At 35.0% G+C, this 18,068-nt stretch overlaps 1 protein-coding gene across 3 annotated transcripts in view; it reads left to right on the plus strand.

Annotated features, from left to right (window-relative positions):
• Nucleotides 1-361: 361 nt before the first annotated feature.
• The window catches only part of PHF10 (PHD finger protein 10), a 32,442-nt gene continuing 14,735 nt past the window's right edge, over nt 362-18,068 (plus strand). For 2 of the 3 annotated variants that reach the window (XM_031937455.1, XM_031937456.1), the window contains exons 1-2: nt 362-486; nt 8,553-8,659. In XM_031937455.1, coding sequence (XP_031793315.1) covers nt 397-486; nt 8,553-8,659 — 197 coding nt within the window. In that variant the 5' untranslated portion in view covers nt 362-396. Of the gene's footprint in view, nt 487-2,993; nt 3,105-8,552; nt 8,660-18,068 lie in introns of those variants that run through there. The other variant, XM_031937457.1, reaches the window with a different exon arrangement.

Consider the following 18,068-nt stretch of genomic DNA (forward strand, 5'->3'; position numbering starts at 1 on the left):
GGGGGCTGAGCCGCGATCTCCTCCATTCCTCTCCCGCTCCCTGCTCCTCGGATAGCAGCAGCGGCGGCAGCACCAGCTTCAGCAGCAGCTTCAGTAGAGGCGGCGGCGGCGGCGGCAGCAGCAGCAGCGCTGGCGGCGACCGTGGCGGTGACGGTGGCGAGGCGGCGCCGGGCCGGGGACTCGCGGCGGCGGCGCTGGCCGGGCTCGGGTTGCTGCCGCCCGGCGGCGGCAGCGGCGGCGGCGGCGGCGGCGGCGGCGGGCGGGCGGAGGGGCAGGGGAGGGGCGGGCCGGGGAGCGGACGCCGCGGCGGCCTCTCCGCGCGGCGAGGCGGCGGCGGCCAGGACGAGGCGGCGGCGACGGCGGCGCCGGCGGCGCGGGGGGCTCGGGCTCGGGCTGATGGCGGCGGCGGCCGCCACCCCCGGGGCTGTGCTCTCCCCGCGTCTGTGCGACAGCGACCCGGCTACGCCCGGAGCCCAGTCGCCGAAGGTGAGCGGGGCCGAGAGCGCGGAAGCCTCCGGCCTGTGGAGTTCCCGGGCTTGTCCCGCCTCAGGGAGCCTCCAACGGCGGCCCCTTGCCCCTGGGGACGCCAGCCCCCTGGGGGGCTGGGGGAGGTCGTGAGCTGGACGGGATCGGGGGGCTCTGGAAAACAGGTGCGGGCTGGCGGGCAGGGTCCGGGGGCGGGGGGGGTCAGCGGGTCCGAGCTAGGGCCAGAAGCTGGTGGAAGTTGCCCGGAATATGCCCGTCAAACCTCTCTTTGAAAAAAGTCCGGCCCTAAGCTGTCAGCGACCCTGAAACTGAATATACGGAAGAGGAAAGGCAGGCCACTTTATGACTCCTAGTCCCCAGGTCTGGAAGACGGTGCTTCTCCTCTTCCCCTCTGGGTTGTTAGTGTTTTTTAAACTTCCCCTCTCCCCAAAATGTTCTCAGAAAGCCTCAGAAGCACTTAATCCTTGTCCCAAACCAAACCAAACAAAGTATTCCTTGATCTGTGGTCCTACTCACTTTGTCCCCACTAGGGCGTCCGAGACTGGTTTCTCTAGTTTTGAAGTATAATTTGATACATACTTGAGGCCCTTGAAATATTTTCAGCAGTTCAGGTTGCTGGCTAGAAATGACTTTTTAATTAGGGTTTTTTCTACCTTTTTATTTGTGGGGTTTGCTCGGTGTGAATATCGGTTCAATTCTAAGTCTGGTGTAGAGTTTTGAAGCTCCCGAGTAATGCAACAGGAACTATAAAGTGGAAAGTTTTTCTAACTAATGTTTTTGGAATGTCCATTCGGATGAAGTCACACATCCATTGGAGTATTGAAGTTACACTTGTAATTATCTTAAGCTGTTTGTTAAATTTATAATAAGTTATTAGTTTATTGGACAAATTAATATAATATAACAGAAAAAGAACCTAATTTAGGAGATCTTTTTCATTCAAGACACTTTCTGTTTTACTATAGAACTTTGTTTACAAAGAATCCTTTTTGGCTTTTTTTGTAAAGAGGAATTAGACTTGTTCTCTTTAAATTTTGAGCAGGTCTAGCAGAAGCATTGAGTAGAACTTGCAAAAGGCAAATTTAGATTTGATGATAGAAAAAACTTAGACATACTCAAAAGTGAAAGAGTCTGTTTCTGGAAGTAGCGTTTTCTTTCATTGACGGTTGCTGGATTCGTGCGATATGTTATTGTGTGGGAATTCTTTTTTACATCCTTTCTGTGAGAGCACTAGCCCGAATTGAAATGAACTTTCCCTCCCAAATAGAAATAGCTTTTTTCATTATTCATTATAAATGGTATAATGTCACAACAACGCTTTTGCATGCATTATTTTACTTGATCCTCAAATATTTGAATTAAGAAATTCAAATTCAAATTATCAATTGCATTACACGTGACTTCTATTTAGCTTAGAGTATGGAATGAGCCTGAGTCTGTAAGCCCTACCCTGCCCCTGACACATTAGCTCCATGAGTCTGGGGAAGTCACTTAATCTTTAAGTGCCCTAGGCTACTTTTTAACACACGTGTGTGTGTGTGTGTGTGTGTGTGTGTGTGTGTGTGTGTGTGTGTGGTTAGTAGGTACTGAACTGCTTTGAGTGGAAGGTGTTTTCATATTGGAAGTTTCATGTACAATGAAATAAAAATATAGTTTCTTCCTCTTCCCCACTCCTCCTGCCCTCAGGAAAAAAAATACAAGTCAGAAAAAGGTTCAGAGAAGTTCTGAATTTTGGAGCTAGAATTGAGACTTCACTGTGATGGTGAAAGATACAAAGTTCAATGCTCTTTCTACTACACTATACAAAGTAAATGTAATGTATTTTAGTTTCATTTTTGAAATATTTGCTTAGATTTTCAGAACTGAGAATATTTTTTAAAAGTAGGCTAATTTTTTTTTACAAATTACCAATCTTGGAAAAAAAAGCCAGACTATGACAAAAAATTAATACTTATTATGCTTGTACATTGTATGCTTGAAATAATACAAAAAATTGAAACAATGTAAAACCATAAGACCATTTTGATATTTCTGACAGTTTTATTTGCTTTTTTAAGAAATGAATTTTCTAAGTATAAACTAGAAAAATGGAGATCTTCCTATTTTGCAAGAGGAAGGAAGAACTATGGACAAAATAAGAAATTTATTATTTTTAAATGAAAGGACAGAGAAAATACCCAAATGAGCATATGTAATCTTAAAGGTAAAAAAATTTTGTGGCTTAAAAGTCATGACTGAATTTGAAAGAGGAAATAGTTTTAAATAATTGAGATCTAGTAAATAAGTTGAAATATAGTAGTCAGATAATGAATAAGCCTTTACTGTATTTCAGGCTAAGCCTAGGGATATAAAGAAAGGCAGGAAAAAACCCCTGATCTCAAGGAATTCACATTCTAAGGGGAGAGCTAACTTGAAAATAATTGATTAATAAGAAGGCCATCTCAAATTAAGGAAAGTATATGTAATTCTTATAGATTTGGAAAATGTTTTTTTTTTTTTTTTTTCAGTTGAAATTCTTATACTTTGAAACCATGATTTCATTGGTATGGCCAACAGATCATAAACGGATTAACTCAGATCACAAATCCCATGGACATCCTTAATGAACTTTCTCAGAAGTATGTGGCACAAGGGTTTTCTATCCTTAACTTTTGATTTTTACCATTATAACTGACATTCTCTCTCTCTTTTTTTTTTTTTTAAGTTTTATAATCTTTATATTTTTAATATCATTTTTATGTCTTGGTAATATTCTGTAGCCAACCTCATAATCACTATCAGTATCTCCATTGCCTTTTGAGTTATTTGTAATCTGTATTTTTCTTTTTCCAATTTTGGTCTTCTTTTACTTGCAATTACATAACGTCAGGAGAATAATGTACAATGCTAAAGAGATACTAGAACAACATCAGCTAGAAGAGAGCAGAGTAGGCCTAATCATATTTGGAAAACTACAGTGCTTTAAGAAAATAAGTTGTTACTGATTTAGTTTGTTTTTATGTCAGTTACTTTTCCCACTAGGTCTCTCATCCCTTCCAGAGAATTATTTCTTAAAAGAAAAAAAGCTGATAAAAATAACTAATAGATGAAGATAGTGAATAATGCCATTCACAGTGGTAGCAAGCACTTAAGTGATCCTTTGAGGCATGGCCCATACTGTGAGAACACACTTCAATCTATGTTTTGGAATGATGGAGGACCATGGGTAAATTTACAGTAGTTACTAAACATTTTTAAAAGCACTTGTACCAAGTGCCAACCACTATGTTAAATTTTAGAGGGAAAGGAAAAACAGTTCCTGCCTTCAAGGAGCTTGCAATCTAAGCACTCAAAAGAAAGCTGAAAATGTGGATGATGAAGTAACAGACATGGAAGCATGGTTTAAAAAAAAAAAAAAAAAAGCTAGAGAAATCTCTAAAGTAGTATAACCAGGTGAGAAAGGAGAGCTGGATGGATATAGGTTAACTCATTTCACCATCTTAAAAATTCTAGGAGATAGTCGGTGTTTGTTCCCTATTTTACAGAAACCAAGGCAGAGATTTTCATGAGTCACACAGCTAATAAATATCTGAGATTGTCTTTCTGACTTATGTTTACTGCTCTGCCCCCCCAACATATTGTTGGGTAGTTTTGTGGACTTTTTTTTCCTCTTTTAAAAGATAGTTCTCTGGGAGAGGTAAAAGTGAGGGATCTAGTTAGAAAAGTAATGATGTATAAAGGTAAAGAATTTTTTTTTTTTTTAAATTACTGTTTAGTTTTTCAAATTTCTGTTTTTTGCTAATGGCCCCACCTGTGATGTCTATCCAATATATAAAAATATTTGTGTGTGTGTGTGTGTGTGTGTGTGTGTGTGTGTGTGTGTGTGTTAGTATACTGACTTGTAAAAATTTTCATGTAGCTGCTTGGCATAGTTTGGGCCGTGCATTGATATGACTACACTCTGCTAGGGATGACTGGTTTAACAGAGAATGAGTTTTGTAATCAAGAGATCTGACTTGAAATTTAGGTTGTCAAAAGATGTGTGATTCTCTTATCTGTAAAATGGACATAATTTTTTTAAAATAGCTTTTTATTTACGAGTTATATGCATGGGTAATCTTACAGCATTGAAAATTGCCAAATCTTTTGTTCCAATTTTTCCCCTCCTTTCCCCCACCCCCTTCTCTAGATGGCAGGATGACTAATACATGTTAAATATATTAAAGTATAAATTAAATACAAAATAAGTATACAGACATAATCTTTTTAATAGATATCTCAACAGGGTATAAAAAAGGTATATACAGGAGTTCAGGCTTGTTGTATTAGTATAATGCACAGTGTAGTGATCCGCATCTGTGAATAAGCATATTTGTAGAACGTTGGCATTAATGATAGCTCTTTTGTTTAGGCTCTGCACAAGACAGTCATGCTGACACACACCTTAGATAAGCATATGTGTTCCTATATACACTTTGCTAAATGTCAATATTTAGATCATTGAAGTAGTCTTAGTGACATATAAAAGATACTTTGAGGAGGGCCTTTAAAGGTGCATTTTTTCTACTGTATTAAATGGTTTTTGAAAATCAGTAATCTAGCTACATTTTGAATTTTTTTTGTCTGATTTGTGATCAGGTTGGATGTAGAAGACTCTTTGAAAGACTATCTTTATCGTGTTTTCATTCAAAATACTTTTAGAACATTCATAGGCCAGTTGACTATGAAAACGTTACAGATGGCATTTTACATATTTATATCTTTGGCCTCTTATTTCTGGATTATAATCTATTTTCCAACATCTTTCACTGATTTATATTAAATCCACTTTGTACAGAATTCAAGTGTAATGGAATGTTTTCTTAATTTGGAGAAGCTTGTCAAGTTTTTAATACAGTTTCTCTTCATTCTTTAATACATGTTGGCACATAGGCTGAAATCGTCTTCCTAGTGGTCTCGTCACTTATTAAGCTTACACATCACTCTTATGTTGCAAAGCAAGGGAATTAAGTGTCCAAAGAATTGTTTTCTTTTGACTTTATCTATATGATGAATTCAATTTTGCAAACTCATTTATGTAATTGTTTTACTTGTGACCCTTCTTCCACTTAGTTTCTTTACATCTTTTTTCCTTTATACTAAAAATGTCAGTATGGATAAGATTACTTTATCCTAAATTTTGTTGTCTCTAAAACTGTGGAGGGAATTTTTGTTCAAATACAGATTGGACCAAGTACATTCCAGTTGACATTCTGTGAAGTAGAAAGGAGCTGTGTACAGTACAGATAACCATTTTGTGGGTTGGATTTTTTTGGGGGAGGGTGGTGGTATTTTTTTTTTTTCTTTTTTTTGCCTGTTTTTAGGGCATTTCCTGAGACCAAAAAAAAAAATTCTTTATTTGGTTGTCAATCTCATGATTATTTAAATTTGGCTATGTAGTAATTCTAATAGCAGATTTATCTAGACTTTGCCAATAATGATAGAATCCACCAAACTTTGAATCTTAATGACATAGCTTTTGACAACCTAAAGTCACAATAAGGCAACAGAGAAGGACTTCTTTAAGGAACTGTACAGATTTGAGTTATTTAAAAATAAAAATAGAGGCATTCATTACCTATTCATTTCCATCAAAGTTCTTCCTTGATGTCTTGCTGTGGTGTGGCAATGATTATCTCTTCTAAATTTTGCCTAGTAAGTACAAGTTAGTCTTGGCAAGTTTGTCTAATCTAGAAAGCCTTTGACCACAGATGTGTTTGTGCTATTCAAAAAGCTGCCTAGTTAAATTTGTTGAGGCTTATCACAAAAAGTTTAATGAATTATCTTGAGCACGAGAAACTCATAAACACCCTATGTTAAGGCATGGAATGGTTATAATCTTAGTGATAAAGTGCTTTACACAAATGAATTAATCGGTTGAAGCACAAATAAAAACCTTTTGGCTATTCTCTTTGATTCAGTAGTTTCAGAGCAGTTGAGAAATTCAGGAAACAATTTTATGTATTTTATAGTTCAATCTTGTATGGTCTTAAAGAAAATATGGTGTCTAAAATTTGCTACTAATTGCAACACAAATGCAAATTTCTAATTAAGTCCTTTCTGTAGTCTTCATTTTAAAACATAGTGATAAGTAAGTATTAGTCACCATGCAGCGCCTCCCTTGGGCAATTCAAATTCAACTTGTCCAAAAAAGAACTCTTTATCTTTCCCTCCGAGCTCACAACCTCTTCTGAATGTCTACTTTTTTTTTTTTTAAACTGAAAGCCAATAGTAACCTTCCAGTTAATAGTTAACTTATCCTTGGCTCTTCTCTCTTCACATCTAATCAGTTGCCAACTCTTCTAAATTCTGGTAGGTTTTGCCACTAAAACATAACATCTCTCATCTCTCACTTTCTGTTTGCTCTTATGGGTGGTAGCCTTGTTCTAGGCCTCATCACCCCTGGTTTAGACTATTTCAGCAGCTTCCTAATTGTTCTCTTTGTCTCAGGGTTCTTCATTTTCCAGTCCATCTTCCATGCAGGACAAGTCTGACCCTGTCACTCTTTGATTCAATAAAATTAAATGGTCTAATTCCTAGAAAAAGTTATAAGTTTATTGCTTCTGCTTCCTCTCTCACTTCTCCACTTGTTTTAATTTGACTTCCAACTTCATGGCTTAACTGAAACTGCTCTTTCCAAAGTTAAACATCATTTTGATGTTATTGACTCATTCCCTCCTCTCATATTTTCTAATTTTTGGGTTTTCATATCATTTTCTCTTGTTTCTCCTTACCTATTTGACCACTTTATCTTCATCTCTGTCCTTTTACTGGATATCATCAGTATCACCATTAACACCTCCTATACCTCCCCTTCCCTTTCTCTTTCCCCGCCTTTTCCCATCTAAGTTCCATTCTGGATTCTCTTCTTTTAAACCCTCACTTGCTGACCTTATTGGCTCCAGTGGGTTTAAAGTATCATCTATATTCAAGTCTGGTCATCTTTCCTAAATTGCAAATTGTGTGTAACAAACTGCTTGTTGGACATTTCACATTGCCTCAGAAAGGATATTTTAATTTCTTCTAATCTCAGGTCCTGTTAGTGTCTTGGACTCAATAGGAACATTGCTGGGTATATGTGTATTGCATATAGCTATATACAATGTTTGTTTATTTCTTTTTATGGTTTATTGTAGTTTTCATTAAAATTTCTTTCTTCTACTGCTCTTCTTAAAGCTCCTCTTGATGTTCCAGTTCCCAGCATCCTATTTATAATGAGGGAATCATTGTTCTAAGTCAACAGAGGATTATTAATATTAAATGAATTGTTTATATTTTATTATTTATGTTGATGAACAAGTAGGTAATGCTTGTGAAAGTTATTTTTTGCCACCCAACTTTTCAGCTCAACAAAGTTCAATTTACTAACATTGCCAAGTTCTGGGGCTCTATTCTATATTTATAGAACAGTTCTAGGATCTGGGTTAAGATACAAAGATCAATAAAACATGATCCCAGTTCTGGAGTTTATAGGCTCATAGCTAGATACAATATAAACAAGACAGATAAATTCATGAGGCATTTAAACAAATTTATTATGTAGCATTCTAATGGAAGAGACTTGAATGTCATAAAAAAAAAAAAAGTCAAAAATTATTTAGACTTTGAAATAGTAGGCAACCGGTCTACACATTCTGGCTGGTTTAGGCTTGTGAGGTCAAAACCTTACTTACTCTCCTTTGTCCAGCTCTAACCCAATTTTCCTTTGTTTTACAATATACTAAATAGTTGTGCAACGAAGACCATTCACTGAAGAAAATCTATGAAGGGAATTTTATATAGATATAGATACCACACACACATGAGATACATACATATGCTTATCAGTTTTCATAGTCTTAAAGTTGGCCAGTAATCAATAACCAGGAAATCAGGTATTGGTATCTATGGTGATCCTGCTGAGAAATTACTGGAATTCAAAACTTAAGGGATAGATACAAGTCTGGGATGGGCAATTATCAAAGAAAAGAGAAAAATGTCTTTTAGAAAGCCCTCAGTCCTAAAGTCCCTTGTTTATTTTTTTCCCTTTCTTAAATCTTAAATTATAGGATGATACTGAAGAAAATTCCAATGATGGCACCCAGCCATCCAAAAGAAGGCGAATGGGCTCAGGAGACAGCTCTCGGAGTTGTGAAACTTCAAGTCAGGACCTTGGGTATTAACATTTTATTATATAATGATATTTTAATGGTGTTTTGTATTTTTCTTTGCTTTTGTATTATTTTGTCTTTTTGTGTTAGTTAGCCATTAGTAGCATTATTTCATTCTTATTTCTAACTAGTTTCATGGTCTTTATAATATGATTTTAGTTTGCTTGGTCTCCTTACTATCCTTTACATTTATTCAATTCCATTCAGTAAATATTTATTAAATATCCTTGTCTATTCTTTCTTCTGAAATGCCTTTTAGCTTTTTTAATCAATTTAGTGAACTTGTTTCTTCTTCAGAAGGAAATTTAACCCACATCATTATTACTGTCATAGCATTTGAAGGGCTTTTATGTAGAAAATAAGCCTATAAAAATAGATCTTAGCTTAATAGATCTGAAGGTTTCAAAAATGATAAATTTGCGTTTTAGTGAAAAAAAAAAAGTTCCACTAACATTCAAGAATTTTTCAGAATAGGAATGCCCTCTCTTGGGAGGTTAAGAGTTTACCCTCATTTAAGGTCTGTAGCTAAAGGCTGGCTAACCCACTGGTTGGGATTCTTACACTGCTTAGAAGGGCAATTCTAGGCCCTTCTAGCCTCAGAGATTCTGTAATTATGTTTCTGTTCATAGGAACTCATCTCTCCTTTTTATTTTGGCCTAGATCTCACAGATAGAAGTAAAATGAGTTTTGCTTGAGGTTATAGTTAAGGAGAGCCAAAGTTTTTGTAATTCTTTACAAATCTGTTATGTTTACCTTTTTAGATTTTGGACTTATAAACTCAACCATAACAGAGTTGATAATTAGTAATAATGAGAAAATTTTATCTATTTAACATATGTTATAGACAAGGTGTAATCTCACTTAGACTATTATAATAGCCTCATAATTGATCCCTCTGCTTATAGTTTGTCCCAAGAAGTTCATCTTCCAAACAGATGCTAAATTGTTATTCCTAAAGCAGAAGCCTGCCCTTGTCACTATTTTGCTCAAGAAATTTCAGAGATTCCTTAATGCATTGAAGATAAAAGGCAAATATCTTTCTAGCATTTCAAACCTTTCACAATTTGACGCCTACTTGTCCTTCAAAATTGATTTCACATTTCTCCCTCTCATACATTTTATGCTGTATACTTTTTTTTTTTTGCCATACCCTATATTTGTACTGGCTTTCCCTGTAATGCATTTTTTTTTTATCTCTTAGAATCCCTGCATTTTAAGGTTCAGTTCGAATGCTTCTTCTTTATTTTTAACCTTTGCTCTCTTTCTCTCAGTTGTTATTACCTGTCTTCTCCCCAAATTATATTTGTTTGTATGCATTTTGTACAGTTTGATTATGTATGCGTGTTCTTCTCTCCCCCCAAATAGAATGTCAGATCTTGAGAGCATGAACAATATCATTTTTGTCCTTTTATTCCCGTTGTCTTCACAGTCTCTTTTTTGTTGAATAAATATTGTTATTGTGGAGTGAAGTTTAATTGGGAAAAGCTTCTTAGAAGAATAGACTTGTTGAATTAAAAGATGAGGGACATAGTTTAGTGAAGAAGAAATGTAAGCATTTTCTATGAAGGGATTTTAGAATCATAGATTGAAAGCTAGGAAGGACCCTTGAAAGGTCATTGAAACCAACCTTGTCATTTTTAAATTTAAATTTTCTATTCTTAAGTCATTTAGCCATGTTTACTCAGTTGTAGTAAGTGCCAAAGGTTCCTAACTCAGGTCCTTGAATTGGAGCAGTGTGGTATAAGGAATAGGGTATAGGATTTGGAGTCTTAAAGACCTGGGTTAATAGACTCCCTCAGATATGACTGTGGGCAAGTCACCTGACCATTCTGTGCCTCAAATTTCCTCATCTATAAAATGGAGCTGAATGCCATGATCTCTTAGGACCTGTGTAATTCTAATCCTATGATTCTCATTCCAAAAAAACTTTGATATGAATAGGAAAAGAATAAGAGGATCATAAGGAGATTGATCTGATGGAAATTTAAGGATTAAAGTGTAGAAACTTTGAGAGATGAAGTGGGTTTCACTGGTTTGTTAACTGGGGCTCAAACAAGATTTTATTATGATATAAAATTCAGATACACTACAAAATTTCTGTCTCAGGAAAAAATTATTGTGATATCTTAAGTTTATACATCTGACACTTAAAAATTCATGCTAGATTCATCCACATCACAAAAAGTGAAAATAAGTTTCATGTTGACATAATGATAGATATTTTTTCAAAGTATTTTTACATATTGTCTTTGGATTGTAACACATGCCATAGCAAGTCTTTCCTTTATTTTTCTCTAAGCCTTCATTTATATATTTGACATGGTTATCATTTCATTCTTTCTTTAGTGGTACCATTATTTTTCTAGTTAACCAAGATTTGTAATCTTGGAGTTCTCCTATCATTCCCACTATACCTTGTCTATTCCAGTCACATTCTGTCAATTCTAACTCACATTTCTCTTTCTCACTTTCACAGGAATCACTCTAATTCAGTAGCTTTTGTTTTGTTACTTTATTTTATTTTGATGTATTTGTGTTTATGTAACATTCATTTCCAAATATGTCATCCCTACCAACTGTCTTGTCTAGGAAACTTTCTCGTATAACAAATATAAAAAAAAAAAGAAAGAAAAGGGGGGGGGGGGGAGGGAGTAAGTAATTTAGCAAAACTAACCACCCATTGATCTCTTCTAACAGTATACAAAATTGTATACCTATAGTCTTCCCCCTTCTGCAGCATAGAGGAAGGTACATTTTTTTAAGTCTTTTCTGACTCTAATGGTCATTTTAAGGACTCTTAAAAACAACATCACATTATTTATTTTTAATATTCTTTTCTTTTTAAGTTTGTAACTCAAAATTCCCTCCCTCGTACCTCTCCCCTACCCACTGAGAAAACAAACAAAATGGTGTCATTTATATGTGTAAAATTATGCAAATAAAGAAATTTATACTTCATTTTGTTTTCAGGGTTCATCAGTTCTCTCTCTGGAGGTGGATAGCATTTTTACCAAGAGTCTTTTGGAATTGTCTTGGATGAATACAATTGTATTGGTCATTTTATTTATCAGAGTGGCCAAGTATTTCACAGTTGACCATCATTACAACATTGCTACTACTGTGCACAGTGATCTCCTGGTTCTTTTCACTTCATTTTGTGTCAGTTCATAAAGATCTTAACATGTGTTTTTTTCTATAAACACTCCTTGTCATTTCTTATAGTACAATAGTATTCTGTTACAATCATATGCCACAACTTGTCAGCCATTCCTTGGTTGATGAGCATCTGCTCAATATCCAATTCTTTGCTACCCCCAAAAAAGAGCTGCTATATATATTTTTGTATATATTTGTTCTTTTCTTTTTTCTTTGCTCTCTTTGTGGTACAGATCTAGTGATATTTCTGGGTCAAGGGTATATCTATGCACAGTTTTATAGCCCTTGGGACAGTTTCCAAAATGTGTTCTAGAATGATTGAATCTTCAGAACTCCACTAATAGTTCATTAGTTTACATTCACCCCCTAGTGATTTAAAACATTTTTAAAAATATGACTATAGATAGATTTCATTTCTTCTGAAAAATGCCCGTTCATATCCCTTGACAATTTATTGATTGGGGAGTGGCACTTATTTTTTATAAATTTGACTTGGTTCTCTACATATATATTTGAGAAATGAGGCCTTTATGGTGCTGTAAAAATTTTTAACTTCATTTCTAAGGTAACTTTTAGCAAAATGTATTTCCTTGATTATCTTCTTAATTTAGATCTACTTTTTGCAATTTAAAAAAAATAATCATTCTTTTTTAACTTCAACTGGATCATAACAGATTCTGGTCCAACTCATTTATTTTTAACTCTGTGTGTCTTTCCAGTTCAAGTGTTTCTTGTAAATAAAATTGGATTTTGGCTTCTAATTCATTTTGCTATTTACTTCCATTTTATTAGTAAGCTCATCCTATTCACATTTCTAATTACTAAATGTATTTCCTTTCAGGTGATTTTCTTCTGCTTATTCTTCTCTCTCTCTTTTTATCTTGTTCTTCCTCAAAAGTCTGTTTTGCTTCTGACCAGTGTGTCCCTTGTTCTACCTTCCTTTTTGTCAACTTTGTAAACCCCTCCCCCCAATATTTTTTATCCCCTTTACCTCCTATTTCTTTATTGGGCAAGATTAATTTATATATACAGCTGAATGTGTATGTATGTTTTTCTCTTTGAATAGTTCCCATAAAAGTGAAGTTCAAGTGTTGCACACCATAACCCTTGGTTTCTTCTACACTGTAAAATCTCTTTCTTGTGTTTCTCTGTCAATGATAAAAATTTCTGCAGTCTTTCTCCTTCTTCCAGTCCCTACTCTTACTCTACTTATGAAGACTATCTCTAACTACCCTACTAGTGATAGTGTTTAGGTGTTACATATTTTTATCTTCTCATATTAGAATGTAAACAGTTTAACTTTATTGAGTCCTTATGATTACTCTTCCATATTTGTTTTTTTTAATGCTTCTCTTGAGTCTTGTGCTTGAATGTCAAAATTTCTATTCAGCTCTAATCTTTTCATCAGGAATGCTATTTCATTAATTGTTCATTTTTTTCCTCCTGAAGGATTATGTTCAGTTTTACTGGATAGGTTATTCTTGGCTCTAATTCTTTTTGTCTTCTGGAATATCATATTCTAAGCCTTCTGCTCCTTAAAAATTGAAATTGCTAAATTGTTTCTTTCTGCTTATTCTACTAAATATTAAATACTATAAATTATTATTATATTCAATTATAAGAATACTAAGTATTTTCTCCTTGACCTGAGAACCCTGGAATTCAGCTATGATGTTTCTGGGAGTTTTTGTTTTGGGATCTCTTAAAAGTGGTAATCAGTAGATTCTTTCAATTTCTATTTTTCTCCTCTGAATCTAACATATCAGAGTAGTTTTCCTTAATAATTTCTTGAAAGATAATGTCTAGGTTCATTTTTTAATCATGGCTTTCAAATAGTCCACTAATACTTTTTTTTTTTTTTTTTTTTTTTTTGAGGCAATTGGGGTTAAGTGACTTACATAGGGTCACACTATGTGACTAGTAAGTATGTGAGATGGGATTTTAATTCATGTTCTCCTGATTCCTTGATGCTATTTTCACTGTGCCATCTAGCTGTTTATAGTCCACAGATTCTTAAATTCTCTCCTAGATTTATTTCCCAGATTGTTTTACCAATTAAATATTTCACATTTTCTTGATTTTTGTTTTGTTTTGTTTCCTGATGCCTTATAGAGTCATTAGGTTCCATTTGCCCCATTCTAATTTTTAAAGAATTATTCTTCAGTGAGTTTTTGTACTTCTTTTTCTATTTGGCCAGTTGTGCTTTGTTGTGAAGTCTGGGCTAGTTCCCTGGAGGCCTCAGGGTCCGCCAGAGTCAGGATAAGCATAAGTCCTTGGTCTTTAGGGAAAGGAGTGAAGGAGATGTATAAAACTGCCACAAGCTCTTCACCAACCTCCCTTCTCCTGGTCCTCCTGAAAAGTGAGTCTAGCTTGTCTCACTCCACTCCTTAATCCCCCTCCTACAATGATTGATTATCTGTATACACCAAAAGATCCAGCTAGCAGGGAATAGTAAGAAGGGCCATTTTTCCAAACACATGCTAATAGAGTTATTGTCCAATAAGTAATTAGCCTTAAGTGTTCAGTTGTCTGATTCAAGCACACCTTTTAAGATATTCAGCCCTTTACACTTTGTAAAGAGTTGTTTTCCTCAGTGAATTTTGTATCTTTTTTTCCTTTGACTTATTCTAGTTTTTAAGGTGTTCTTTCCTTCTAAATTTTTGTGCCTCTTTTGTTATTAGATCAGGTTTGTTTTTTAAGGTGTTATTTTCTTCTGTAGTTTTTTTGTTTTTGTTTTACCAAGCTGCTAATTTTATTTTCATAAATTTTCTTACATCATTCTCATTTATTTTCCCAAATTTCCCCCTTCCCCCCCCCCCCCCCCCCCCCCCCCACTCATCTCTTTCTTTAATTCTTTCAGAAATTCTTTTTGGCTTGGGTTCAGTTAGCATTTTTCTTTGAGGCTTTGCATGTACCTGTTTTTATGTTGTTGCCTTATTTTGTGTTTTTGTCTTGGTCTTCCCTGCCATAGTAATAGTTTTTTATGATCAAGTTCTTACTGTTTTGTTTCCTCATTTAAACTTTGTATTAAAAGGCCCTTGCTTATCTAGGAATAGAGAGGTGCTTTGCCAAGCTTCAGACTTTTTGATTCTGTTATTTTCAGACCTAGTTTTAGGGAGTCTGCAGATTTTTGATAATTCCAAGGTGATGTATTCCAGGGACTGGTGTGGTCATTATTGTCTTGGTCTGTATCTGTCTTTAGTTCATGAGTCTTGCCCTCATAGTAAGTTCTTTTTTCTATGACGCTCTATGTTTTGTTCCAGATCTATCTTATAGCTGCAAGTGCTAATGCTCCTCTCCACCCTAGAATTGAGATTACTTCCACTTCGACTTTTATTCTGTTACTTTTACAGCACCTCTCCATCCTTAGGAGTCTGCAGATTTGATATTCACATGGTGTGATTCAGACTGGTGAGTCAGTGTCCTAGGTCTGTACCCTATGTCTATTCAGAAGGACTTCTATAGCTTAAGTCTCTATACGTTTCTACTGGCTCTGGAATGTACCTGAAGCTGATACTATAGCTGAGTGTAATGTCACCTTGTCCACTTCAGAATGAGATTTAATAACTTCCTTTTCTATATGGCAGAATAAAAACTTCTTTTCATCCTGTATCGCAAAAACTTCAATGGTCAAATAGATGCTCAAGCCTACTTTCCCTAGATCATCAGTTAGCTGACACTACGTTTCTGACATACTCGATGTTCTAATAGCTCTGTAGTATTCCATTCGTTTCAAGAAACTTTAATTCTTCCTATATGGCCAGAATTAAAACACTTTTCTCATGTTCCAACCTCTATATAGACTTCAACCATCTTTTCCGAATCTATTGAAATCACTTATTTTCTAGTCAACTTGTTCAAATGACCTTGTTCCATTTTGTTTCACTTCTTCCTACCCATCATTTCACCTTTCTACATCAATAGTATCTATGCCTCTCAATCTAAAACATCACTGGATTCTTTCCTTTCAATCTTTATCTAACGACCTAATCCTTTTCCCTTCACCTCCACCTTTAACATGTTTGCTCAAATGATTTCTTTATAAACTTATCTTTTATTATATTTTTATTCCTGTTCATATATAACCAAGCAGAGGGTAGAGACTTTTTAAAAAAAAATTTCCATATCCCAAATACTTAACACAATATCTAAAACATAATAAAAATTTGTTGAAGTGAAACAAATTATACAAGTTAAATTGTGCCACTAATTATTCTTTTGTTATTTTGTGCATAAGATTTGAAATAGTTTGTAGAATACATGGCAAATACTTTTGAATAGCAAATGGTTTGGTGATAAATCTTCATTTTTTGAAGATTTGATTTTCTGAAATGTCCAAATGTCATTTTAAGTCAAGACTGATAAAGTGATTGGTCAAGCTCTGTAAGCCAACTTTGTGGTCAAAGTTCAAGGTACAAGACTTTCTTTGGTGATTTGTGAGCTGGAAAATAATTCCAAAGAAGTGGAGTATCCTAAGTATTTTGAGCAACTGCAGTGTCTTTGAAATAAATTTATAATGCCACAAAGTAACTCCTTTGAATAGAAAGTCATTGGATATGGATGTTTGTGATCTATTGCGTGTTCATACATAACATTTTTATGTTTTATATAATTTTGTACATTTTATATGTGTCATGGCATAATTGATGGAAGAATCTCCTTGAAATCAGGAAACTTGGATTCAGATGTTTCCTTTAATACACTGTAGCAGTGTGACCATTGGCAAGTAAGTCCTTTTAGGTGCTAGGCCCTCCTGGGAAGTTCTTTAAGATTGTAAGTTACATCTGAGCTACTAATCTTTATTGGTAGAGGTTGTTTTCATAAAGGGACTTCCTTTTGTGGTTGGAATAGTCAGTTATAGCTCCATGTGGGTAGGTATTTTTATATGTACAAAATCCAAATGTGAATAATACACAGATAATCATGAATCAAACAATAGCACAAAGAAATTTAGTGTGCATGCATAGACATACATAAATGTATACAATGCATTTTTTGTATTTGTGTGTACATATAAACATATAATACACATTTGGTACATATATGTATGTGTATATGTTTATGTATATAGATACATGCATATGTATATAAACATTTTAAGTCCCATTTCACTTATATATCTCATTTCTATTAAAAAAAAGTTATTAACTTCATAGAGATAGGAAACTTCTGCCTGTTTGGGTCTCTTAGGGAATTGAATGTAGTAATGTATATGCACTTAGTCCTCAATACATCTGTTTCTTTGTGACTATGCATTCTCTAAAAGGCAGGTGTGAAGCAGATTTTAAAGCGTTAAAACTTCTTTTCTACTAGCTAATAAGTCTAAAAATAGAATTGGCATAAACCCAGAAAACTAGATTGTTGCTCTTATCTGTTCCAGATTTGTATAGATAAGACTAGTAATTTTAAGGGCCATGTTTGACTTCTGGATTTGGTGAGCCATAGTATCAGAACAGCTGGTTTCATTTCACAGACCTGTTTTATGATGATATTAATTGATATGTTCTTGTTTTCTTGACATCTGATGGGGGGAAGAAAAAACTGAATGCTTTCTTAGGTGTCAAATTAATCTTGACTGACTTTGGTTATGAAATTAGATATAAAGAATGGAGATGAGAGGCCAATGAGGCTAATTTGGCAACTAGGGTTCCTGGAGTCAGGAGGACCTGTTTTCAAATCTGTCCTTGGATACTTACTAGCTTTCTTACCTGACAAGTCATTTAACTTTTGTTTGTTCCAAGTTTTTAGGGTGGTTGTGATGATTAAATGAAATTTCTGTAAAGTATTGAACATAGTAAGAGTTATGTGATTTCTAGTTGTCATTATTAATTTTGTTGTGTGAATTTAGGTGTTTTGCTAAAAAATACATCTGCCCATCCTTTTTTTTTTCTTTAAAGTAACTACTATGTGTGTACGTGTGTGTATGTGTATATACAAATCAATATAGTAACTGTTTTTTCAAAACCCAAAATTGAGACAAATGGTGATTTTCTTTTTGCAAAATATATTTTGTTGAATTTTATCTTTTGCAAAAAATCCAGGATGTATAGCTATCTGTGCCATGTGATAATGTCAGTTTTATTGGGCTCTTTTGTTTGGTGTGTATTTTTCTCCTTTATTTCCTTTCCTCATTTATCCCAATACATTGGAAGTCAACAAACTTTACACATGTAGCAGACTTACTGGAAACAAAGTATTTAGAATTTGATTTGTTAATAGTAGTGTTTTCAAAATATTACTCACTTAAATAATAAAAAG

The sequence above is a fragment of the Sarcophilus harrisii genome, chromosome 4 (assembly GCF_902635505.1).
Source record: "Sarcophilus harrisii chromosome 4, mSarHar1.11, whole genome shotgun sequence".
In the NCBI taxonomy this organism is placed as follows: domain Eukaryota; kingdom Metazoa; phylum Chordata; class Mammalia; order Dasyuromorphia; family Dasyuridae; genus Sarcophilus; species Sarcophilus harrisii.